Source organism: Macaca thibetana, chromosome 20 (genome assembly GCF_024542745.1).
Source record: "Macaca thibetana thibetana isolate TM-01 chromosome 20, ASM2454274v1, whole genome shotgun sequence".
Lineage (NCBI taxonomy): Eukaryota > Metazoa > Chordata > Mammalia > Primates > Cercopithecidae > Macaca > Macaca thibetana.
The window spans coordinates 67,075,943-67,101,626 of NC_065597.1; the positions used below are offsets into that span (position 1 = coordinate 67,075,943).

Here is a 25,684-nt window from a genome sequence, read left to right on the forward strand (position 1 = left end):
GGGCTGCTTACAGAGGATCTCAGTTCCTTGCTGGCCAGCCTCGGTTTCTATCCCTGTTGGCCTGTCCAACATGAAGTGAGCAAGCTAAGAAGGCACATAGACAGAGACCACTAGCAAGATGCCAATTACAAGCCCATGTAACATAATCACAGAAATGAAATCTCATCAACTTTGCTGCATTCTACTCATAGAATCAAGTCACAGAGCTCAACTACATTCACAAAGAGGGGGTGAATACCAGGATGAGTGATCACTGGGGGTTACCACTTTTTTTTTTTTTTAATGAATTATGCTCTTTGTGTCCTAGCTAAGAAATTCTTGCTAACTCTAGTCACACAGATTTTCTCCTTTTTTTTTTTTTTTTTTTTAGCTCTATAGCTTTAGTTTTTACATTTAGGTCTGGCATCCATTTACGGTTTATTTTTCTATATAGTACAAAGTAAGAATAGACATTTATTTTTACGTTTATTTTGATATCCAATGGGGTGACATAATTTTAGTCCTAAAGCACAAAATGGAAAACTCTACATGCAGGATGATGAAAATTCTAATAATCATATTTTACATGTGAGTTCTTACTATGTAACAGGCTCTGGGTAAGTGTTTTACCTGCGTTATTTTATTTACTTCTCACAATGACCCAAATGGAGGTGGAACTCGTTAAATATCCTCCCAACACCATGGAACTGATGAATTAGAAACCACTCTTGACTGACATGTAATGACCTGTGAGACGTTTTGTTATATTAACAAAGCAAAGCGTAGACTATACGCTTCACCTGTGTGAAGAGAAATGCATGCACAGATACACACACACACACACACACACACACACACGCACACCTCTCCAAAGCTATATTTGCCTGCATAAAACAACTCTGGAAAGATAAAAAGAAATTGCTAAATGTGGTTGCCTCTGAGTAGCTGGGCTCAGGAGAGGGAAGGGGACTTTTCACAGTATGACGTTCTGTACCTTTTGAATTTTAAAACACATGCATTTTACGACTTGTGTCAATATTACCGTATAAGGAATATATAAAATTAGGGAAAAATAGGAAGTGGTCTTCTTCCAAAGACTATACTCTTACTCACCATCCTGGCTTCCATTTCCATTCATATATATTTACATCTATTCATCCTTTTATAGTTTCATCTCTCTTTGCCTCTGTATTTTCAGCTGTTAACTAAGATGATAATAGTCCCTGCCTGGAAGGATGGCAGTGAGGATTGGGACCATGCACACAAACATTTAAAACAGGGCCCTGCACTCAGAATAAGCTCAGTAGATGCTATTATCTTTATTTTATTCATAGAAAAAGCATTGTAAAAGAAATGCACCTGACATGTTAATAGAGTCTTCTCTGGTTGTGAGATCATAGGTGACTTTTATTTTCTTATTTTCCCCAAAGTTTAAAAAAGTTACATACTATTTTTATAATAAGCATGTTTGCTCCTTCCCAGCCTGGATGACCCCAGGAGTCTCTGCTCGCAAGTTCTCTGGGGGATTCTATTCAGACTTTAAGTAATGGCTGAGGTTGGAAAAGGCCAGGCTAGTCTGGCCTGTGTCTAGACAGTTTATTTCCCTCGCCTGCTGTAGAAACGAGATGCTTCTTAATACTGGAAAATGTTTTTGAACAAAACCCCAGGCTCTGGGAGATCATAATATATCAGTGTGGGTTCATCAGTTGCAACAGATGGTGGTAGATGCTGATAATGGGGGGAGGCTATGCAGCGATGGGAAGCAGGTACACAGGAAGTCTGGGTATCTTTTGCTCAGTTTTTCTCTGAAACTAAAGTTTCTCTAAAACAAACAGTTTATGTATTTATTTATTTTTTAGATAGGGTCACACTATATTTCCCAGGCTGGTCTTGAACTCCTAGACTCAAGTGATCCTCCCAAGTAGCTGGGATTATAGAAGGCCATTATTTTAAGTGAAACAAAATTCGGAAACAGAACGTCAAATAATGCATGTTCTTTCTTATAAGTGGGAGCTAACTAGTATGTACACATGGACATAAAGTATGGAATGACAGACATTGGAGACTTGGAAGATTGGAGGTGGAAGGGGAGTGGATGATGGCAAATTGCTTAATAGATCAAATGTTCATTACCTGGGTGATGAATATACTAAAAGCCAAGACTTCACCACTAGGCAATACATGCATGTAACAAAATTGCACTTGGATCCCTTACATTTATACAAATTTTAAAAAATCTGTTAAAAAACAAACAAGTGATGGGCACTGTGGCTCATGCCTGTAATCCCAACACTGTGGGAGGCTGAGGTGAGCAGATCACCTGAGGTCAGGTGTTTGAGACCAGGCTGGCAAACATGGTGATACTCCGTCACTACTAAAACACAAAAATTAGTGGGGCATGGTGGCGCATGCCTGTAATCCCAGCTACTCAGGAGGCTGAGGCAGGAGAGTTGCTTGAACCCTGGAGGTGGAGGTTGCAGTGAGCCGAGATCGCACCACTGCACTCCAGCCTGGGCGACAGAGAGGGACTCCATCTCAAAAACAAACAAACAAACAACAACAACAAAAAACAAAGCCAGGTGAAATAGCGCACACCTGTAATCCCAGCAGTTTGGGAGGTCAAGGTGGAAGGATTACTTGAGCCCAGGAGTTCAAGACCAGCCTGGGCAACATAGTGAGACCCTGTCTCTACAAAAGTATAAAAATTAGCCGGGTGTGGTTGTGAGCCTGTCGTCCCAGCTATTCAGGGGGCCTGAAATGGGAGGGTTGCTTGAGCCCTGGGGGCAGAAGTTACAGTGAGCCAAGATTACACCACTGCACTCCAGCCTGGGTAACAGAGTAAGACCTTGTCTCAAACATCAACAACAACAAAACAACAACAACAACAAAAACCCTCTCCAGGGTTAGGGAGAAGAAGGAAAGCAGGTAGAGGAGGATGGCTAATGTGCTTGGGTTAATAGGCATTAATAATGCCCATTTTTCAGACAGGAGGCTGATCTTCAAGAAACGTCCCAAACATTAAAGTGACTTCTGGAATGGAGATCACCAGCTGAACTGTTGAAGTCCTTCCTGAAGCTACTGTTTTTGCCTTGACATAATGGAATTATAGGGGAACCTGGCCTGGTGTGTTTTGGGGACGTCACCTGCATAGATGTCACTCTGGCAGGCAGTGTGTAGCACTGCCACCCTAGAATGCCCTACTTATCTTGCACAGCTTATCTTGGTTCCCTCTCTTTCTGGAAGCTGTCTTCTCTGGCCTGCTCTTGACTTCTGCATTGCCTTTTGTAGCACAGTGGAAACCAGACTCAACTCCCACAGCTCAGATAAACCTGGTTTCCAATCCCAGCTACTTTTGTGACTTTGCACGCCACATTACCTCCCTAGGCCCCAGTTTCCTCATCTCTAGTGCAGAAGTGATCAACAGTCCCTACCTTATTAGGGTTTGTGGAAGGCACAGTCATGGCCCACCAAAGATGTCCACATTTTCATCCTCCAAACCTGTGACTATGTTCCCTTATATGGCAATGGTGACTTTAAGGTGGGATTGAGTTAAGGATCTCGAGGTGGGGAAATTATTCTGGACTCTCTAGGTGGGCTTGGTGTAATCACAAGATACCTTGTAAGAGGCAGGTAAGAGGGTCAGAAAAAGAAGATGGAAGGGTGGAAGCAGAGGTCAGCTTTGCAGATGAGGAAGAAGCCACAAGCCAAGGAATGCAGGTGGCCTCTAAAAGCCAGAAATGGCAAGGAAATGATTTCTCCCCTAGAGCCTCCAGATGAAGCAGAGCCCTGCCCACACCTTCACTTTAGCCCAGGGAGCCTGATTTCAGACTCTCAAGCTCTGGAATTCTAAGAATACATTTGTGTTATTTTAAGCCACAAATTTGTGATAATCTGACACAGCAGCCGTAAGAAACTAATACAGGGTTGCTGTAAAGATGAAATCTCACAGGTTATGCGGGAGAGTCACTGGGATGAAGGCAGGAGTGGGGGCTATGTGAACACACTGGTGTAGGAAGCCCTTTTATCTTTCAGCACTCAGCAAATGGTGGTTATTATTAAATAGTATTATTTTGACTTATTTTTAGGACTACAGGTGTGACACATTGTTACATGTATTTCTTTCCTTTTCTGTTCTCTGCAGGACATTGTGAGCTCCCTGGAGGAGGCAGAGGACCTTGTCCTATTCCTGTTGTATCCTTAGTGCCTGGCATACAGTAGTTGCTCAACAAACAAGTGCTTTAAATACATGCACGGATTTTTAGACGTCTGTGTCTGACTTACCTAGGCCTGAACACAACGGAACAGGATGAGAAGAGCTCAGGAATGAAGGTGAGGATGACGATGTTGGGGATGACGACAGTGATAGTCATCACAACAGTACCACTTACTAGACATGAATGCCTGCTATGTGTCAGACACTGGTTGCATCCATCATCTTTCATTAACCCAACAATCCTGGGAGGCAGATATTGTTTCTATCAGAGGTGCTGTGAGGTCTACAGTCAGCATGTGGGCTCTGCAGGCAGGCTGTGGCTGGGCTGAACCAAGATACCTTTCTTCTTGTCTTTGGTGAGGGCTTGAGTAACCGTTTTATGTCTTTTCTGGGTCTCACTTTTCTTCTCTGTAATATGATGGGCAGATGCTATGGGTTCTCCCAGCTCTGTGGTTCTAGTGCTTTGCTTCTTCCTGGATCCCCACCAAGCCGCAGTAGGGAGAAGGACAAAATCTGTCTCTCAAAGGCTCTCACTGCAGGCCTGGGCTGGGGGAGTGGGGTGCCAGTGGCCCCAGCAGCAAGCAGTTTCAAGACAACATGACTGGGGAGACCTGACTGACTCCTGTCCCCACACCCACCATCCCCTGTGATGTTCAGAATCTCTGTCAGTGAATTTCTAGCATGGCCTTCGTATGCCCTGGCCATAGATGGCAGGCAGGGGTGGGTGGAGCTGGCTGGAGGCTGGCGCTGGGCATTGATGTGGCAATTCTGGCTTTAACAAACTGTAGAGATGCTGATTCCTGGCAAACACTAAATGTTTTCAGCATGGAGAAGAGGAGTAGGCTGCCTGCTGTCTGTGGCGCTGGGGCAGACAAAGGTGTCAGACCTAATTGTTCAGATGAACACCTGGGTAGCAACAACAGCCTTGAATTTGGAGTTAGGCCTGGATTTAAATGCCAAGTCTATGCCTTATTAGTTGTGTGACCTCGCTGGGTCACACTCTGAGCTGCCGTATGGCGTTTCATAGGAGAAGGACTTGAGCTAATAGCTGGAGCTAATGTTTACCAGCTGTTTTTTCTGGGCTGCCTGGGACTCTGCTCAGGACTTGGCATGAATGATTCCAGGTCACGTCCTTATAATCTCGCAGTCAGGATTATCTTTATGCCTCCATCTCCTAGGCTCAAGTGATCCTCCCACCTCAGCCTCTTAAGTAGCTGGGACCACAGTTGCTCACCACCATGCCCAGCTTATTTTTAAATTTTTTACTTGTAGAGAGGGGGTCTCACTGTGTTGCCCAGGCTGGTCTCAAACGCCGGGGCTCTAGCCATGCTCCATACCTTGGCCTTCCAAGATCCTAGGATTCTAGGTGTGAGCCCCTGTGCCCAGCCTCTCAGATATTGTCTCATTTAATTTCGACGATAATTCTGTGATTTGGTATCATTACGCTCATTCTTCTGATGAGGAAAATGAAGTTTGGAGAACTAAAACCACTGATCACTGTCCCTTGGCAAATAAAGGACGGAGGTGGCATTTGAAATGAAGTTTCTTTGATACTTCAATTCTTTCCGCTACATCTCTCATATTAAGCTATTGTCAGGCCATATGAGTTAATATTGACTGAGGCCAAGCCCCATGGCTCATGCCTGTAATCCCAGCACTTTGGGAGGTCGAGGCGGGTGGACCCCTTGAGGCCAGGAGTTTGAGACCAACCTGGCCAACAGGGTGAAACCCTGTCTCTACCAAAAATACAAAAATTAGCTGGGTGTGGTTGTGGGCACCTGTAATCCCAGCTACTTGGGAGGCTGAGGCAGGAAAATCACTTAAACCCGGGAGGCGGAGGTTGTAGTGAGCCGAGATCACGCCATTGCACTTCAGCTTGGGCGACAGAGTGAGACCCTATCTCAAAATAAATAAATAAATAAATAAACAAATAAACAAATAAATATTGACTGAGTATCTCTTACATGTGAGTCTTGCTTTATGCTCTTGTTACTCAAATGCATGAAACCAATCCCACATTCAAAGCGTGGCTTTGAAGTTAGACAAGCTTGTGTTTGAATCCTGCCTCCTCTACTTAATAGCTGTGTGATACTGATTCACTTACTCAACCTTTCTCTGAGCCTTGAGTGTTCCTATCTGTAACATGGTTGTGTTAGGCATACTTCTCTCCCAAAATTGATGTGAAGGTTCAAGCAGGAACGTGCCTGATGGGCCTGCCTCATTATCACAATTCAGCACATATCAGCTATCGCTGGAATAGATTCCCAGAGAAGGGCTTTTACCAGCCCCTCTTACAGATGAGGAAACTGAGGCCCAGAAAGGAGAAGTAACCAGATCAGGACCTTTCAGCCGGCTAGTGGCAGAGCTGGTGCTGGAACCCAGCTGTCCTCGTTCCTGGTCTAAATTCTTTCCCTTCAGCCATGTGATGCCTGGAAGAAGTTTCTCTCTGGCTGAGGATTTCTATTCCAATTTGGGAAGAAGTTTCCCCAAGGAAAGAGAGCTCAGACTTTAATATCTTGGTGTTATGCCAGGTGGGTAATGGCAAAATTAGACCAGTGGGTTACTGATCTCTTTTCATTCTAAGCTAATTACATCACCTAGGATATGGAGAGTGGCAGCTAGCTCTTCTAGATGTCCTTAATGGATGGATAAAGGCTTTATACTTAAATGGTTATGCAGAGGTCAGGTCCAGGGAGTCCAGTTCACCAGCAGAACATCATGACCTCATGAAACTTAATACAGAGAAGAGGTTCTCTCTAGCGCAGCAATCTTAATAACTGTACCACATCCTAGCTATATTTCTAAAGCCTTCAGCTGGTTCCTTACAGTTCCTTACAGCCACACAAAATAAGCTCCGTGCTTGCAAGAAGATACTTTTTGCAGGATTCATTTATTAAATCAACAAATTTCTATTACACACATATTGTGTCTCACATACTAACCCAAAAGCCATTGATACCCATTGGATAGCACCAGTGCAATCCCTCTCTGCATCAATTCACAATGCATTCAGTTGCAAATAACAGACAACTCTAAGTTAATGGCTTAATAGATAAGGGTTTGTTTTTTATCTTGTAACAAGAATTCTGGAGGTAGGCAAATCAAAGATGGGGCAATGATACTATTGGGTATTCATATGGTCACCCAATGGAGAGTTGCATTGTTCAATGATACTATTGGGTGCTCAGGTCTCTGTAACTTTCTGTTTTTGCCATCACAGATGGTTTATCCTCATGGTTGCAAAATAGCTGCTGCACTTCTAGACATCACGTTTACATTCCAGATGGACAAAAAGCCTTCTTCTTCCAAGGTCTTGTCGTTTTTGCTTGGGGGAGCCATTTCCAATAGACTCTGTGTCTATCTCGTTGGTCTGAACTATGTCACATGGCCACTACTGGCTGGAAGGTGTCTAGAAATGTGAAAGAGAAGTGAATCTGAATGGTGTTGAGTGAGCCATCCTGTAGTATCCCATATTGCCTGAATGAGGTTTATAGTCCAAAGGAACAGACACGTAGCTAGCAAATAACTTCGTTGTTAAATATTCCTTAATTGCTATTAGGAAGGTCTTTTTGAAGTTGTAAGAGTGCTAGATAACATGTCTTAGGTTGGGTTTTTCGGAAGTAGACCCTGAGATAAGGATTTAAGGGCAAGTAATTTTTTTTTTTTTTTGAGACGTAGTCTCGCTTCATCACCTAGGCCGCAGTGCAGTGACATGATCTTGGCTCACTGCAATCTCCACCTCTCAGTTTCAAGCGATTCTTCTGCCTTAGCCTCCCTCCTGAGTAGCGGAGACTACAGGCGTGTGCCACCTCACCCAGCTAATTTTTTGTAGAGATGGGGTTTTGTCATGTTGACCAGGCTGTTCTCGAACTCCTGGCCTCAAGTGATCCACCTGCTTCGGCCTCCCAAAGTGGTGGGATTACAGGCATGAGCTACCGTGCCTGGCTGAGGGCAAGTAATTTTATTTGGAGGGTTATCCTAGGATGCCCTGGTACAAGAGTGGGGAATTGAGATGCAGGAGGGAGAAGAAAAGTAAACCAATATAAGCTGTACTATTGAGCAGGACACCACTTTGGGGAGCTGCAACTCAGTCTCCTTGGGAACCTCTGGGAGCCAGAGTAGAACATGCTCAGAGCTTTCCCCTGCCCTAACGGATGAGATCACTGGGGGCTATTTATCCTCCATTCTATTCCCTTTCACACTGGTATTGATCCTAGTGAAAGCCTTGTAGATCTAACCCTGTCTGTGTCAGCTTCTTAGAAAACCTGAACTAACAGACTGGGAGTGGGGACAGGCCTCAAGTAGGATTGTCTTAGCAAATGCGAAGCCATAAAGAAGCTGTGGGAAAATGAATGACATGTTCTGAGCTGTGTTTCCTGATGACCGTGCAGGCTTTTGTAAGAATGGATGGTCATAGTGGTGGTGGGGCAATGGCAGACAACAGCAGAAGCAGGGGCACCAGTGTTCAAGTTATTAATAGCTGTGTAACAAGCTACCCCCCAATTCTCTGGCTTAAAACAACTGTTTTATTTTGTTCATGCTTTTCTGGTTTAGGAATTCAGGAAGGGCTCTGCTGGGGGGTTCATCTCTAATCCATGTGGCAGCAGATGGAGGTGCTGGAGCTGGAGGGTCTACTTCCAAGATGGCCTCTCCACTCATAAGCCTGGCACCTTGGTTCTCCCTGGCCCCATCCACCTGCTCTCTGGCATCTCATCCTCCAGCCTTTCCTCATGACCCAGGCTTCTCACAGAAGGGTGGTCTCCAGGAATTTGCATCCTTACATGGTAGCCAACTTCCAAGAGATTGAAAATGGAGACTCCCAGGCCAGTTAAGGGTAGTGCCTGGAACCGGCCCAGCATCTTTTCTGCCAAATTCTATTGGTGAAAACAAGCACAGTCCTCCTCAGCTTTGAGGCAGTGGAGAAATACAGTCAACATTTTGCTGGGGAGTGTCAAAGTCCACTGGAGAAGAGCCTGTGGCATGGGCAATATTGCTGCTACCATGTTTGGAAATGACAGTTGGTTATAACCAGGTAGGAGGTTTTGTAGCATCCAGGCAGAGAAACAAAGAAATATTAATGACATGGCTGTGAAGATGGAGAGTTGCAGATACATAATACATTTTGGAAGTCGAACTGATCGGAGGTGGTGATGTCTTGGTTGTGGGCCTTGCAGGTGAGAAGAGCGCTGAATGGCTTCCATGTTTCTGTGAAGGCAACAGAGGACATGATAGCTCTGTTTCCTGAGGTGGTAATGTCCTGAGATAGAGAAGGAGATCAAGAGTCCAGTTCTCAGGGCACTCATGGGTGGTCATCTGTTGAGTCAGACAGTTATGCCATCTCTGCAAAGTTATTGACCTTGGGCAAGTTGCTCAAACTCTGAACCTCAACTTCCGCATCTGTAAAATGGGCATACATCACCTCTCTGATTGAATAGTTGTGAGGACTTTGTGGGTGTGGCAGTGACCTGGGGTGGATGCTTTTTTTTTTTTCTTTTTTTTTTTTTTGAGGCAGGGTCTCACTCTGTCACCAAAGGTAGAGTTCTGTGGCGCAGTCTCGGCTCACTGCAACCTCTGCCCCCTAGGCTCAAGTGATCCTCCCACCTCAGCCTCCTGAGTAGCTGGGACCACAGGTGCACATCACCACTTCTGGCTATTTTTTTTATTTTTTATTTTTGGTAGAGACTGGGTCTCATCATGTTGCCCAGGCTGGTCTCAAACTCATGAGCTCAAGTGATCCTCCTGCCTCGGCCTCCCAAAGTGCTGAGATTACAAGTGTGAGCCGAAGTGCCCGACCTTAGATGTTTAACTGATGCCCCAAGGTTTCCCTGCTGACCCATCTGGGCTCAGTCTGGGCTAGAACAAACTGTCCAGGTCAGAGAACTTCCTGGGAACTGGGAAAGGGGAAGGGAATTCATGGACTTATTGAACATCTACTATGTTTCAGACGCTTTTTATACATTATCTTATTAAATTCCTCTGCAACTCTATTTGTAAGATACATGTAGAAATAGGGAAACTGAGGCTCCAGGAAAAAGGGACTTACTCAAGTTCACATAATGGTGAGTAAAAGAGCTGGCAGCCAAATCTGGGTCTCATTAATTTTTTAAAAAATATCATTTTTTCCCTATGATGCCTCAGTGCTTCATAATAAGAGGTAACCTTTCTTCCCTACATCCTGATACCTCCCTCCCTCTTCCTTTATTCTTTCTTTTAAATATATATATTTTTTATTTTTTTAGGGACAGGGTCTCACTGTATTGCCCAGACTGGAGTACAGTGGCATGATCATAGCTCACTGCAGCCTCAAACTCTTGGACTAAAGTGATTCTCCCACCTCAGCCTCCCAAGTAGCTGGGACTATAGGTGTGCCATCACGCCTAGCTAATTTTTTATTTTTATTATTTTTTTGACGGAGATAGAGTCTTGCTATGTTGCCCAGTCTGTTCTGGAACTCTTGGCCTCAAGTGATCCCCCCATCTCAGACTCCCAAAGCATTGGGATTACAGGCATGAGCCACTATGCCCAGCCCTTTCCTTCTCTTTCTTTTAAAATATTTCCTCTTTTCATTCTTAACGTGCATTTCCCTCCACACTTCTGAAAGTGCTTTCCACTTACCTTATTTTTTGAGACACAGTCGCACTCTATCACACAGGCTGGAGTGCAGTAACGCGATCTCAGCTCACTCCAACCTCCGGCTCCTGGGTTCAAGCGATTCTCCTGCCTCAGCCTCCTGAGTAGCTGTGATTACAGGTGCCCGCCGCCACGCCCAGATAATAGACAACTTCTCTGGGCTCAGACAGCCTGTCAGATGCTGATTTAAGACTCAAAACCAGCCTCTGCAATCCTTGCTGAACGTTGTGCTCCCCCACGCTGTAGTGAGCTAGCACGGTGCCTGGTGTAGCCTTAATCTTAAACGCCATGGCTTGTTTGGATCTGGCCTTGGGAGCTTTCAGATTTTATCAAGCCTCTTCAGTTGACTGGCTGAGTAATGATATTACATGATGTTTGATGTGCTCCTCTCCTCCTCAGAATCATAAAAAAAAAAAATTACTTTCTGTTCCTTTTAGAATGACTGAGCATGATTCAGGTGGAGTACATTAAAACCCTCGGGGAAAATACATCGAAACCTATAAGGTTATCTTTGCCCAGGAACCTGGAAGAAGGTCTCCTTATATAGATGAGGAACATGGGACCCAGTGAAGTGACAGGCCCACGGTGGGTGCAGGGGGCAACCCCTGTTTTGGCCTGCCATTGTCCGTTCTCTTGGTTCTGATAATGGCACCTTGGTTTTTCTTTCAGGAGTCCGCTAGGTTTGCTGGATACAATAGAAGCCATCTGGTTAAATTTTAACTTCAGATAACACAAAATTTTTTTTTTTCTTTTTTCTTTCTTTTTTTTTTTTTTTTTGAGATGGAGTCTCGCTGTGTCTCCCAGACTAGAGTGCAGTGGCGCGATCTCGGCTCACTGCAAGCTTCGCCTCCCGGGTTCACACCATTCTCCTGCCTCAGCCTCCCGAGTAGCTGGGACTACAGGTGCCCGCCACCATGCCCGGCTAATTTTTTGTATTTTTAGTAGAGACGGGATTTCACTGTGTTAGCCAGGATGGTCTCGATCTCCTGACCTCATGATCCACCCGCCTCAGCCTCCCAAAGTCCTAGGATTACAGGAGTGAGCCACCACGCCCGGCCTAAAAGTTTTTCTAGTATACCTCAAGTATTGCATGGGACATATGCTGAAAAATTATTCACTGTTTATTTAAAATTAAAATTTAACTGGATTTCCTGTATTTTTGTTTGTCACATTTAGCAATCATAACACCTTTCAGCTCAAATGGCTTAAACAACACTTTTATTTTAAATTCAAGGGCACATATGCAGGTCTGTTATACAGGTAAACTCATGTTACAGGGGTTTGTTATACAGAGTGTTTCATCATCCAGGTATTAAGCCTAGTATCTATTAGTTATTTTTTTTCTGATCCTCTCCCTCCTCCCACTGTCCACCTTCAGGTAGGCCCCAGTGTCGTTGTTCCCTTCTATGTGTCCGTGTGTTCTTATCATTTAGCTCCCACTTGTAAGTGAGAACATGCAATATTGGGTTTTCTGTTCCTGTGTTAATATACTAAGGATAATGGCTTCCAGCTCCATCCATGTTCCTACAAAGGACATAATATCGTTCTTTTTTATGGCGGCATAGTATTGCATGGTGTAGTGTACCACATTTTCTTTATCTAATCTACCATTGATGGGCATTTAAGTTGATTCTATATCTTTGCTATCATAGTTGAACTCAAATATTTAGGGTGGGACTGACTTCTCCCACTCTGGCTCCAGGAGTAGACGGGTGACTGAGGCTTGGCCAATTAGCACATCTGGTCCCTTTGAGTGACAGAGATTGATTCAGAGATGGGCACATGACCAAAAACAGGCCAATGAGATTGAATTCTGGGGATCTGGCACTTTTGAGAGAGAGATTATTTCTTTTTCTTGGAGTTGCTAAGCTGTGAAACTGGCTCCTATGATTGAACAAATGAGAGCCTGCTTGAAAAGTGAAGTCAACCAAGAGGAAAACAATTGAGGGATGGCAAGGAGAAGAGAAAGAGGGAAGAGATTGAACCTCAAAGACATTGTAAGGGCTCCTGGGATCAGCCTCAACTGCATTTTACCTGCATCTCTCAAGTTGATGGTGAGGACTATTTGGATGATGGTGGAAGTAAAGATAATAGTAGAAGTGTGATGGAGTTGACAGCAAAATTATCAGTGATGATGGTTTTGGAAAAGATCTATTTTCATCAAGATAGTGGTGGAGGGGTGATGAAACAGAATGGTCTGCAGAATCAAGGCAGGGTATATTCTTGCTGGTGATAGCTCTGCCAGGGTGCTGATGCCCTTGATAATGAAGATGAGGATGACAGTGATACAGATTAAGGTGGTATTGGCAAGGAAGAATAAAGTAACAAGGAAAAGGATAATTCTCAACCCCAGCCTATCACCAAACCCTACCAGTTCTACTCCCTCAACTTTTAAAAACTCTACACTTTACTGTCTGTTCACTGCTGCCCCCACCCTAGCCCAAGTCAGCAGGATCTTGCTGCTGCTTCTACGATGTCCTCCTAACTGGCCTTCTTGTTCCCTTTCTTGTCTCTCTATATTCTATATTCCACACTACAGCAAGCATAGTGAGATTTTTTAATACGTTAGTTAGAACATTCTACTTTCGTGCTGAAAACGGTTCAGTAGTTTGGACTAAAATCGAAACTCTATCGTGGATCTCAAGACCTGTGTGACCTGACCACTTCTTATACCCTCCATCTGATTTCCCTCTGCTTGCTCTTCCCTTACTACATTCTAGTCTGATAGCCCTTCTTTCGACTTCTCTAGAATGGACGAAACCCCTCATATAAGCCATTCTCTAGACATGGATACTTTTATATCCTTCATGTCTCAGTGTCAATGTCACTTCCTCAGAGAAGCCCAGTGAGATCTCCCCTCTGGTACTTTCTCTCATAGCACCCTGTCTTAAGCACACTTTGATGATTCTCTTCCAACTTGACCAGCACCTGTCAACTTTTGGACCTTGACACAATGGTCCCTTAAGAATGGATCACAGGGCCAGGCACGGTGGCTGAAGCCTGTAATCCCAGCACTTTGGGAGGCCGAGACGGGAGGATCACAAGGTCAGGAGATAGAGACCATCCTGGCTAACATGGTGAAACCCCGTCTCTACTAAAAAATACAAAAAACTAGCCGGGCGAGGCGGCGGGCGCCTGTAGTCCCAGCTTCTTGGGAGGCTGAGGCAGGAGAATGGCGTAAACCCGGGAGGCGGAGCTTGCAGTGAGCTGAGATCCAGCCACTGCACTCCAGCCTGGGCGACAGAGCGAGACTCTGTCTCAAAAAAAAAAAAAAAAAAAAAAAAGAATGGATCACAGGAGTGCCAAGATTTTGATTCCTCAGCCATAAGGTCAGCCTTGAGGGGCCTTTAGTAGCTGTAACTCCTGAGGATTGGTCATCCCCAGTATCTAGAAGCCTTTTCTATTAATAAGCCATGCAAATATAGGTATTTTCTCTGTGTCCCCTGTGTGTAAAAGGCTGGGAAGCCTGAACCCTATACTTCTTAAGGGCAGGACTTCTTTTTGGATTGTTCACGCCTATATTCTTAACATAGACTATAGGATCAGACACATAGAAGGTACCAGAAGTATTTCTTTACAGAATAAAAGGTTTTATGGTGGTGAAGAAGGTGGTTGAATGGATAAGAGTGATGGTGATGATAAAGAGGAGAGTGGTGCTGGTGCTGGTGGTGGTAGTGATGATGATGATGGTGATGGTGGTGGTGGTGGTGATGGTAATGATGGCAGTGGTAATAGTGATAATGGTGGTGATGATGGTGATGATGATGGTGATGGTGGTATGATGGTGGTGGTTGTTGTTGGTGGTGGTGATGACGACGATGGTGATGACAATGGCAATGGTGGTGATAGTGATGGTAGTGGTGGTGGTGATGATGATGGTGATGATGGTGGTGGTGTTGGTGATGCTGCTCCTGGTGGTGATGGTGGTAGTGGTGGTGATGGTGGTGATGAAGATGATGGTGATGGTAGTGATGATGGTGGTGATGCTGGTGGTGGTGGTGGTGATGATGGTGGTGGTGTTGGTGATGCTGCTGGTGGTGATGGTGGTGATGATGATGATGGTGGTGGTGATGATGATGGTGATGGTAATGATGATGGTGGTGGCATTGGTGGGGATGATGGTGATGGTGGTGGTGGTGGTGATGGTGTTGCTGTCCATGGGGATGGTGGTGGTGGTGATGATGGTGATGAAGATGATGGTGATGGTGTTGCTGTCTGTGGTGATGGTGGTAGTGGTGGTGGTGATGCTGCTGGTGGTGGTGTTGGTGATGCTGCTGGTGGTGATGATGATGGTGATGGTAGTGATGATGGTGGTGGCGTTGGTGGGGATGATGGTGATGGTGGTGGTGATGGTGTTGCTGTCCATGGTGATGGTGGTGGTGGTGATGGTGGTGATGATGATGATGGCGATGGTAGTGATTATGGTGGTGGTGGTGGTGCTGATGATGGTGATGGTGGTGGTGATGGTGTTGCTGTCTGTGGTGGTGGTGATGATGGTGGTGGTGTTGGTGATGCTGCTGGTGGTGTTGGTGATGCTGCCGGTGGTGATGGTGGTGGTGATGATGGTGATGTGGTGGTGATGGTGTTGGTGGTGGGGGTGATGTTGGTGATGGTGGTGGTGATGATGGTGATGGTGGTGGTGATGGTGTTGGTGGTGATGATGGTGGCAGTGGTGGTGATGGTGTTGGTGGTGGTGATGGTACTGGTGATGGTGGTTATGATGGTGATGGTGGTGGTGGTGGTGATGGTGATGGTGGTGGTGATGGTGGCAGTGGTGGTGGCTATGATAATGAAGAAAGACTTTGGGGGTACAAATGATAGATTCTGAGGACCTGGACTACCTCAGTGCTTTAGAGAACTTTTATGAAAAATTAATGTGCCTTTTCCCATTCTAGTCAGCCCAGACTACACTTGAAGGTGGATTTTGGAGGAAGGGTGCTTGGAGCTGGAGGGACTCTTGGAGATGATTTGCAAATCTTGGCAGGACTGTGAGGCCCGCCACACCCCTCCTTCCTACTGCCCCAGGTGGTCCCAAGGCCGCCTTCCCTTCCACACTCGTAGCCTCCAGCACTCCAGGGCTGGGGACCGCCCCTGTCTGTGCTGCGTGCGCACTCCGAGTTTGTCCTCGGCGGTGAGAAGGAGGGCGCAGAGGGTCAGCTGCGACCCGGCCAGAGCAGGAGCTGCGGGAAGACCCTGGAGAGCAGGGCTGGGAGTGGGGAGCTGGCAGTGTGGGGCCAAGAAAAAGGGTTAGGGCGGAAAGCCAGAGTCAGAGGCAGAGAGGGGAGCAGAGAGGGGAGCATCTAGGGTCGGGGGAAGGGTTCGTGGAGAGTGAGGCAGGGGAATGGAGGGAGTAGGGGTCTGGGGAAAGTGAGGATTTTGAAGTGAGAGAGTCCGCTTGGGCTGGGCGTGGAGGGCTGAGGGTGGAGTGGGGCTGGGGGACAAGGTGGGTTAAGGTGCTGGTGGGGAAGGACTAGGGCTTCCAGGAGGGTCTGAAGGCGGAGGTGGAGGTCGGACAGCACACAGGTGAGGGGGTCTGCAGGTAGAGCTGGCATTGGAGGGCTGGGAACGTGGACGGGGGCTGAGCGGGCGCGCGTGCAGATCGGAGCCGGCAGGTGAGGCTCTGAGGGTGGATCCAGGGTCTGAGCTAGGGCTAGGGGTCCAAACGAAAGGCTTTCAGATCTGAGCTCGGCGGCTCCGGCGGTGGAGCTGGGAGCCCGCGGTGGCCTACTGGTGACGGGGGCGGGCACAGAGGGGTCGCGCCTCGGCCGCAGGAACCCGCGGCTGCTGGTCCTGGGCTCGGCGATGCGGGTGCACCTGGGCGGGCTGGCCGGCGCGGCTGCGCTGACCGGGGCGCTCAGCTTTGTGCTTCTGGCGGCCGCCATCGGCACGGACTTCTGGTACATCATTGACACCGAGCGATTGGAGAGGAGCGGCCCGGGGGCACAGGACCTGCTGGGGTCCATCAATCGCAGCCAGCTGGAGCCTCTGAGCTCCCACTCCGGTCTCTGGCGGACCTGCCGGGGTAAGGTTGCACCCCGGGGCTGGGAGCTGTGGCTGCGAACTCCCCCTGCGCGGTGCCCTGCTCGCTTGGGACCTGTTGCTTGGCGCGCTCTCCTCCCCCAAGTTCCTAGAATGCAATGTCTAGAGACTCGGGGGGAAGGTGAGCAGAAGGCCGGGACTGTGAAAGCCCTTCCGAGAGGCGCCCGCCTGCGATCCCAACTGCTCTAGTTCTCCCCATGCCCTCCCCGGGTGGGGCATTTAGGGTGAGCATGGGGGCAAAGCCGCAGACGAGGGTTCTGCGCAGAACTCCGGGGTCCTGCGCCCATGGATTCCTCCGTCCTATCCAGTCCAGAGCCCGTGCACACCGCTGATGAACCCCTTCTGGCTGGAGAACGTGACAGTCAGCGAATCCAGCCGGCAACTTCTCAGTGAGTCTGGGGAGGGTGAGGATGGAGGAAGCGCCCCAGTCCTAGCCGTGGGTTCTGGAGCCTTTCCCCAAACTTCAGAGGTTGCGGAGGGGGTGGCTGGGGTGGCCTCTGACAGTCCGGCCTGAGAATGCAGTGGGCATAAGACCCAGGGGTGGGGTCTCTCCTGATCCACCTGTGACGTTTTATGGTTTAGGGTTCATTCAGCTGACGTTGACTAATGGCGTTCTTTGCACCGTTTTGATTGATGGTTAAGACACAGGCCATCCCCTTAAGGAGCTCACAATGGTGCTGGGGACAAATGTGGAGATGCGCAGTTAGAGTTCAGAGTGAAGAGCAGCGTGATGAGGGGAAGGTGGGAAGACCCTGCAGAGACCTAAATTAGCCTGGGGAGGTGAATGGTGAAAAGAGAGGTCTCATTCCACAGATTCCATGCCAGCGTTGTTTGTATCCACATTTCCTAGAACAAGGACTTTGCAGTAGTGGGGTACGATAAAAATATGCATATAAATATGTGATTGGAGCCAGGCAATTAGGAGGTGGGAACAGCCCCTCCTCCCAGGGCCATTGTGTCCCTGTTATTCAGAGTTGGTTCTTAGTACCCAGCTCAGCGCCTGGAACTCAGTAAAAGTTGTGAGGACTGAAAGCAAGAAAGGAAATGGGATGAACAAGCATTTGTGGAGGGAGGGAAGTAAACGTAACAGTTCAATTCATTGAGGCTTGTGATAAGCCAGACATGGAGCGAACTGCTTTTCATCTATGTCTTCATTTGATTCCTATAGCCACACCCTATGAAGTTATCAGTATCTTCATTTCTGCCTTCATTTTTCCAATGAGGAGGCCCAGAGAGGTTCTGTAGGACGATCTGATGAGGAAATGAAGACCGAGTTTTGTAGGCTTTGAAAATGTGGGCAGGTTTTTTTTGAGACAGGGTCTTGCTCTGTCACCCAGGCTGGAGTACAGTGGCACAATCTTGGCTCACTGCAACCTCCTCCTCCCAGGTTCAAGCAATTTTCCTGCCTCAGCCTCCCGAGTAGCTGAAACTACAGGTGCTTGCCACCACACCCGGCTAATTTTTTGTATTTCTAGTACAAATGGAGTTTCATCATGTTGGCCGGGCTGGTCTCGAACTCCTGACCTCAAGTGATCTGCCCATCTCAGCCTTCCAAAGTGCTAGGATTACAGGTGTGAGCCACTGCATTGGTACCAGGTTTTTTTTTTTTTTTTTAATTAAAAAAGATATTTATTTATTTATTTATTTTAAATAGTGATAGGGTCTTACTATGTTTCCCAGGCTGGTCTTGAACTCCTGGCCTCAAGTGATGTTCCTGCCTTGGCTTCCCAAAGTGTTGGGATTTCAGGTGTGAGCCACTGTGCCTGACCTTCTCCCTCCACCCAACCCTACCCAGAGACAGGGTCTTGTTCTGTTGCCCAGGCTGGAATGCAGTGGCACGATCATAGCTCACTGCAGCCTCAAACTCCTAAGCTCAAGCGATCTTCCTGCCTCAGTCTCTCAAAGTGCTGAGATTATAGGCATGAGCAGTTTTTGATAGACTTATTGAGGCTGTGGATAAAAAAATAGACAAGTGCCTAGCATGGCCCACAAGGCCTGGTAGGTCCCTCTCCAGCCCCATTCTCCCTTTTACTCCTTTCTCTCCAGCTGGGCTGGCCTTGGTCAGTTCTTGGAACATGCCAAGTTTCCTCCTGCCACAAAGATTTTGCACAGGCTGTTCCTTCTACCTGGAATCTCCCTGCTTTTATCCCACCACCTTGACTTGGCTAACTCCCACTCATAGTGCAGGTTGTATGACTTTTTTTGGGGGGGTTTAAATCTGACTCCTTCGTTAGATTGAAAGCTTCATGGGGACAAGGACCATGTCTATCTTGCCACTGCTGAATTCCCAATATTTAGCATAGAACCTGGCACATAGTAGCCCACGAGTCAAAGTTTGCTGAACAAACATGTTAGTGAGTGCAAATTATATTATGCTATAGGTGGAGCTCAATATATGTATTTATTGTATGAATGTATGGGTTTATGGTGAACTGAAACTGTTTCTCTAAAGTCCAGAGGCATGCTGGAAATATTGAACCACTGGATCTCTGCAAAATTAAAAGAAATAAAGCCCTGGTTTGTAGCATTTGCCAATTTCTGTGGTGCAAATACTTCTACCATGGCCAATTTCAAGATACCAACATGATGTTACCTGGCTCACAAAATTCTCAAAATCTTAATTGGGTCTCGTGAGTTGATGAGTCAGCTCCTGCACACTGCTGTGTGAAGTCCCACCAAAGGAGACATACCCTAGACACCTGGAATGTGTGGGAGTTGACGAAAGGTGAAGGTACTGCATGCTCTGTCCTGAGCCCCAAACTGCACAACGGGGAACTTTGAGTGTCTTTGAAGCACTGTTTCAAGAATTATAAGAATTTGGCCAGGCATGGTGGCTCATGTCTGTAATCCCAGCACTTTGGGAGGCTGATGCAGATCACCTGAGGTCAGGAGTTCGAGACTAGCCTGGCCAACATGATGAAACCCCATCTCTGCTAAAAATATAAAAATTAGCCTGGTTTGGTGGCACATGCCTGTAGTCCCAGCTACTCAGGAGGCTGAGTCACAAGAATCGCTTGAACCTGGGAGGCAGAGATTGCAGTGAGCTGAGATTGCGCCACTGCATTCCAGCCTGGGCAACAGAGTGAGACTCTGTCTCAAAACAACAACAACAACAACAGAAAACGAATTATAAGAATTATTGTCATGGAAGTGAGGGAAATGGGGGTCACGTCCCAGCTAAAACCCTTATAGAGGCCTTCTGTGATCCTGGGATAGGTGTCTTAACCTCTCTGGGCCTCAGTGTTCACATCCATCAAACTGAGATGTGGATACCATCAAGGGATATGGTTAGAATTCCATGAGAGGGGATAAAAATGGATGAACAAAATGGACCTTGCCTAGGACCAGTCATAAAGGAATGACCAGACTTGTCAGCAAGGAGTGACTTGACATCAAGGTTCCAGACATATGGTAAGTGCTTAGTAGGCATGAACTCTTCCTTTGCCCTTCCTTCCAGCCTCCTTCTAGAGGTAGTAACATCTATGGAGTGCTGATCCTTTGCCAAGCTGGGTGTGGGCATTCAGCCGACTTATTACATCTGTGGGTCAATTGGACGGCTAACCACAGTAGGCACTGGGCTGGCTTCCTCTTCAAACTTGACAATGCAACAACTCTGCTTGTTCCAGTATTTTGAGAAACAGCATAACTCACATGCACAGTCTATTCACTCTTTCACCCTCAGTCCTAGGGCTAACCGGCAGTTTCACCGCCAAGTAGGCACGTGACCATGGGCGTTTCCTTATTTCGTTATACCTCTCTGAGCCTCAGTTCCCTCCTGTGCAAAATGAGGATAATTGTCATCTCTTTTTCTAAGGTTATTGTGAGGCTAAAACAGGAGAGTGTATTTAAAGAGCCTAATGTGGTGCCTGGCCTCCGTAAGTGTGCTATAAGTGGTAGCTGCTATTATTTCCATTATACCATCCAGGGAAAAGGACAAGCTGCCCCTTCATACCATGTACTCCTTGCAAATCACCCCCAGAAAGAGCTTTTTTTTTTTTCCTCCGCATAATCTCTTTTTCTTCCAAAATGAATTTTGAGTTTGGTCCAAGCTCTTCTATTACATGAAGACATTTCATTCCTTTAAGGACCTGCTGCAGAGGCCATAGAGGAGAAGGTAGCTGACAAGCAGCATGTTCGACGAGCAGCATGTTCTCTTAAGTTCAGCCTCCTAGACAAATCCTTGTGGGGGTGTATGGGAAGAAATCTTGATTTTTCCTCTAAGAAAGCCCTCACAGAGAGACCACTTCAGTGCCAAGTAATTCGCTGTAATCACCTGGCAGATGGAGGGCTGTGAGGGAAGTCCCACGATCTAACTTGCCTTCTGATACGGTTTGGCGGTGTCCCCACCCAAATCTCATCTTGAATTGTAGCTCCCTTAATTCCCACATGTTATGGGAGGGATCTGGTGGGAGGTAATTGAATCATGGGAGCAGGTCTTTCCCCTGCTGTTCTCATGAGAGTGAATAAGTCTCATGAGAGCTGATGGTTTTATAAAGGGGGTTCCCCTGCACAAGCTCTCCTGCCTGCCACCATATAAGACGTGACTTTGCTCCTCATTCACCTTCAGCCAGGATTGTGAGGCCTCCCCAGCTGTGTGGAACTATGAGTTCATTAAGCCTCTTTCTTTTATAAATTACCCAGTCTCAGGTATGTCCTTTTTTTTGTTTGTTTTTTGAGATGGGGTTTTGCTCTTGTTGCCTAGGCTGGAGTGCAATGGTACGATCTTGGCTCACTGCAACCTCCACCTCCCGGGTTTAAGTGGTTCTCCTGCCTCAGTCTCCTGAGTAGCTGGGATTACGGGTGCCCACCACCACACCTGGCTATTTTTTTGGTATTTTTAGTAGAGACGGGGTTTCACCATGTTGGCCAGGCTGGTCTTGAACTCCTGACCTCAGGTGATCTGCCTGCCTCGGCCTCCCAAAGTACTGGGATTACAGGGTGGGCCACTATGCCCAGCCAGGTATGTCTTTATTAGCAGCATGAGAACAGAGTAACACATCTCCTTAATTCTACTTAGCCACCTTGGGAGAGTGGAGTTGAGCAGAAATATCAAGTCCATAAACAGGTACATCCCATAACCTCCAGTCTTTCAGCCACAGAGAGAAGTTTTCAATGAAACAGGTTCCTTGTCAGCAAAATCCACTTTGCTGAATGAAGTGTTCTGCCTTCCAGATTAGCTCTGGGGAAGTCATGGGTTTGTTTCTTGGGCTAGGGACTGGAATTATTTTTGGTAGAAAGGAGGTCTTCAAATTCAGCACAGTGTAGATGAAAGAGCTATGGTTTAGAATGAACCAGGCTAGCTGTATCAGCCAGGATCTTTTTGGTGGCAAGTGACAGAAACTCAAATCTTACGGGCTTCAGTAAGAAAAGAAATTACTGGTTCAGGTAACTGAAAAGCTCATGTCTGCTGGAATCCACTGTTAAACTCAATTTCTTTCCTCTTTGTTTTGGGCTTTGCTTTCTTCTGTTTGAGTTCTGCTTTCAGCTAAATCCTCTCCCACCTTAGCAACCGTAGTAAGAGAGACGTTTTGTTTCTCAAGAATTCCACCAAACTTCCAGCTAGGTTTTCTACTGGACCACATTGGGTCACATGCTCAGTCCTGAGCCAATCCCTGGAGCCAAGGGGATGGAATATGCTGATTGGCCAGGCTGAGTCATGTGCCCACTTGTAACCCGGGTGGGTTGGGATCAGCTCCATAGATAGGGGTGGGAAGGTGGGGAGGAGTGGTCACATGGTCACAGGCAGATCAAGTTGCTGTTGTTAGGTGTAGAGGTGGTCAAAACCCACATGTGCCTATATCACTGGGGTTCAAATCCTGGCCCTGCTTCTTGCTGGCTGTGGGACTTTTTTTTTTTTTTTTGAGACAGAGTCTTGCTCTGTTGCCCAGGCTGGAGTGCAGTAGCATGATCATAGCTCACTGCAGCCTCCACCTCCCAGGCTCAAACAGTTCTCCTGCCTCAGCCTCCCAAGTAGCTGGGACCACAGATGTTCACCATTACACCTGACTAATTTTTGTACTTTTTTTTGTAGAGGTGGGGGTCTTACTATGCTGCCCAGGCTGGACTGGAACTCTTGGGCTCAAGCGATCCTCCTGCCTTGGCCTCCCAAAGTGCTGGGATAACAGGCCTGAACCACTGTGCTCGGCCAGCTGTGTGACTTCTGATGAGTCACCTGCATCCACAAATGGGCTGTTCTAAGATGAAATGAGATCGCATAAACAAAGCAGCCAGCACTGGGCCTTGTGCATAGTAGGAGCTCAGTTAATGCCTCCTCTTCCTGCTCTAATTCATATTGCCATCCTGAGCCTCAAGCTTTTCATCTATGAAATAGAGCGAATCATTGCAGACCCACCAGACACATTTATTTGCTCAGTACATACTGATTTCATCCCCAGTACTGGGCCAGCTGCCTGGTGTAGAACATGGTGAGACAGTTGCTGTGTGCCGGACACTATTCTGAGCTCTTGGTTTGTATCTACTCATTTAATCTTCACAGCAGCCCAAGAGGTACTATTATTATCATCCTTATTTTGCAGATGAGACATAGAGAAGTTAGGTATGGTATTTAAGTTTGCACAGTAACTGGAACTTCTAGGATTTGAACCCTAGCAATTTCTCTCTCTCTCTCTCTTTCTTTCCCTTTCTCCCTCTCTCTCTTTCTCTCTCTCTGTCTCTCTTTCTCTCTTTCTTTCTTTTGTCTGTCTGTCTCGCTCTGTTGCCCAGGCTGGAGTGCAGTGCTGAGATCTCGGCTCACTGCAGCTTCCACCTCCTGGATTCAAGCAATTATCCTGAGCCTCCTGCCTCAGCCTTCTGAGTAGCTGGGACTACAGATGTGCACCACCATGCCCGGATAATTTTTGTATTTTTGTAATTTTAGTAGAGATGGGGTTTCACCATGTTGGCCAGGCTGGTCTCCAACTCCTGACCTCAAGTGATCCACCCACCTCGGCCTCCCAAAGTGCTGGGATTACAGGCATGAACCACCACACCCAACCTACCTAGCAGTTTGTTTCTACTCCATTGAAGCAATGCAACACTGATTATAGTTTCAGTGTAATGTGTGTATATTAAGACTAGAGGTCATGGTAGCCCAGAGGAGCTCCTAGCCTGTTTCTGGGGTTCAGAGTCCTGCTATCCAACATTGCCTCTTTCAGACAGGAAACCAGAGACCTGCATTACGGGAAGGAACAGCAGATTCAGAGTCATGAGGCAGGACTGAGCTTGGTATGTTCCAGAAATAGCAGGAAGACTGGTGTTTCTGGAGGCTGATGTGGAAAGTGCTTCTTCAGGGCACTTCCTGTTTTTTTTTTTTTTTTTCTGTGTCTTACCTCAGCTGTGTCTCCTAAGAGCCCGTGAGAGAGGCCAGGCTGGCCAGATGAGGACACCAGACCCAGAGAGGTCAGACGCCTTGTCCAACACAGCACGCCAGTGGTGGAAGCTGAACTGAGAGGAAGTGGTCTGGCCTGGCTGTCCTCTGAGGCGACCAGGTTGGAAAATCACAAGATTTGATTTCCAGTTTCTCTGGGTGCTGGGCTGTTGCAGTGACATGGAAAATTAAAACCGGCCCACCCACGATGCCTGGTGCAAATTGCAGGAGTGGAGGAGGTGAGGGACAGAGCAAGGATTGGGAACATAAGTGCGTGAAGAGGCTGCCTGAGCCCAGGAGGGAGGAACTCTCGGTGTGATTTACGCATAGCTGTGCTGCAGGCAGGCAGGGAGGAAGCAGGTGCCTGTGGATCTTCGCTCCTCTGGGCACAAGGGACTGGGCTTCAGGCCGCCTTTCTGAGGTGCCCATTAAAAAGTCAAGGCCACATTTTAAACTAACAAAAGTTCATATTTAAAGCAAGTCCACTTCTGGCTGGGCCCGGTGGCTCACACCTGTAATCCCAGCACTTTGGGAGGGCAAGGTGGTGGATCACTTGAGGCCAGGAGTTTGAGAGCAGCCTGGCCAACGTGGCAAAACCCTGTCTCTACTAAAAATACAAAAATTAGCCAGGCACGGTGGCGTGTGCCTGTAGTCCCAGCTACTTGGGAGTCTGAGGCACAAGAATTGCTTGAGCCCAAGAGTCAGAGGTTTTAGTGGGCCGAGATCACACAATTGCATTCCAGCCTGGGCGACAGAGTGAGACCCTATCTCTCTCTCACACACACACAAGTCCACTTCTTAGTATCGGCCATGTGAGGCTTCTAGGAAGTTCACCATACCAGTTTGAAACTGAGAAACAAGATATATACAGCCCACTGTCCATAGATGGAGAAATGGCTAGACATTTATAGGTGTATATTCATGTTATGGAGTATTATATAGCCTGTAAAAAGAATCTACTAATGCATATTAGTATTAATATATAGCCTATAAAAAGAAAATATTAAGATGTATTGTGGAATGAAAAAAGCAAGTTACAGAGTGTTATGGGCAGTAGGATGTCATTTATTATCCCCACCTCAAAGAAACTCTCCAATATTACACCTTTTCTGCGGGTATATAACAAAATTGTAAGATGCACGTTTACTTTATGTGCCATTAAGATAGACAAATATACTGCCAATTATGATTGTGAGGTGCTGTGGATGGTCAAACATACTCTGTTTTCAGATCTGTTAAAGTATGATAAAGGCTGGGTGTGGTGGCTCACGCCTGTAATCCCAGCACTTGGGGAGGCTGAGGCAGGTGGATCATTTGAGCTCCGGAGTTCTAGACCAGTCGGGGCAACATGGTGAAACCCTGTCTCTACCAAAAATACAAAAAATTAGCTGGACGTGGTGGCATGCACCTGTGGTCCCAGCTACTTGGGAGACTGAAGTCGTTGATTGCTTGAGCCT

General features: G+C 46.9%; 2 protein-coding genes across 3 annotated transcripts in view; one reads left to right on the top strand and one right to left on the bottom strand.

Annotated features, from left to right (window-relative positions):
* Positions 1–25,684, top strand: part of TMEM114 (transmembrane protein 114) — a 996,508-nt gene that overhangs the window by 928,860 nt on the left and 41,964 nt on the right. Inside the window, exons 2-3 of one of the 2 annotated variants that reach the window (XM_050774545.1) lie at positions 15,959–16,844; positions 17,170–17,250. In XM_050774545.1, the coding sequence (XP_050630502.1) occupies positions 16,625–16,844; positions 17,170–17,250 (301 nt within the window). In that variant the 5' untranslated portion in view covers positions 15,959–16,624. Of the gene's footprint in view, positions 1–15,958; positions 16,845–17,169; positions 17,251–25,684 lie in introns of those variants that run through there. The other variant, XM_050774546.1, reaches the window with a different exon arrangement.
* The window catches only part of PMM2 (phosphomannomutase 2), a 278,683-nt gene that overhangs the window by 211,850 nt on the left and 41,149 nt on the right, over positions 1–25,684 (bottom strand). The gene's annotated exons all lie outside the window — the stretch shown is intronic.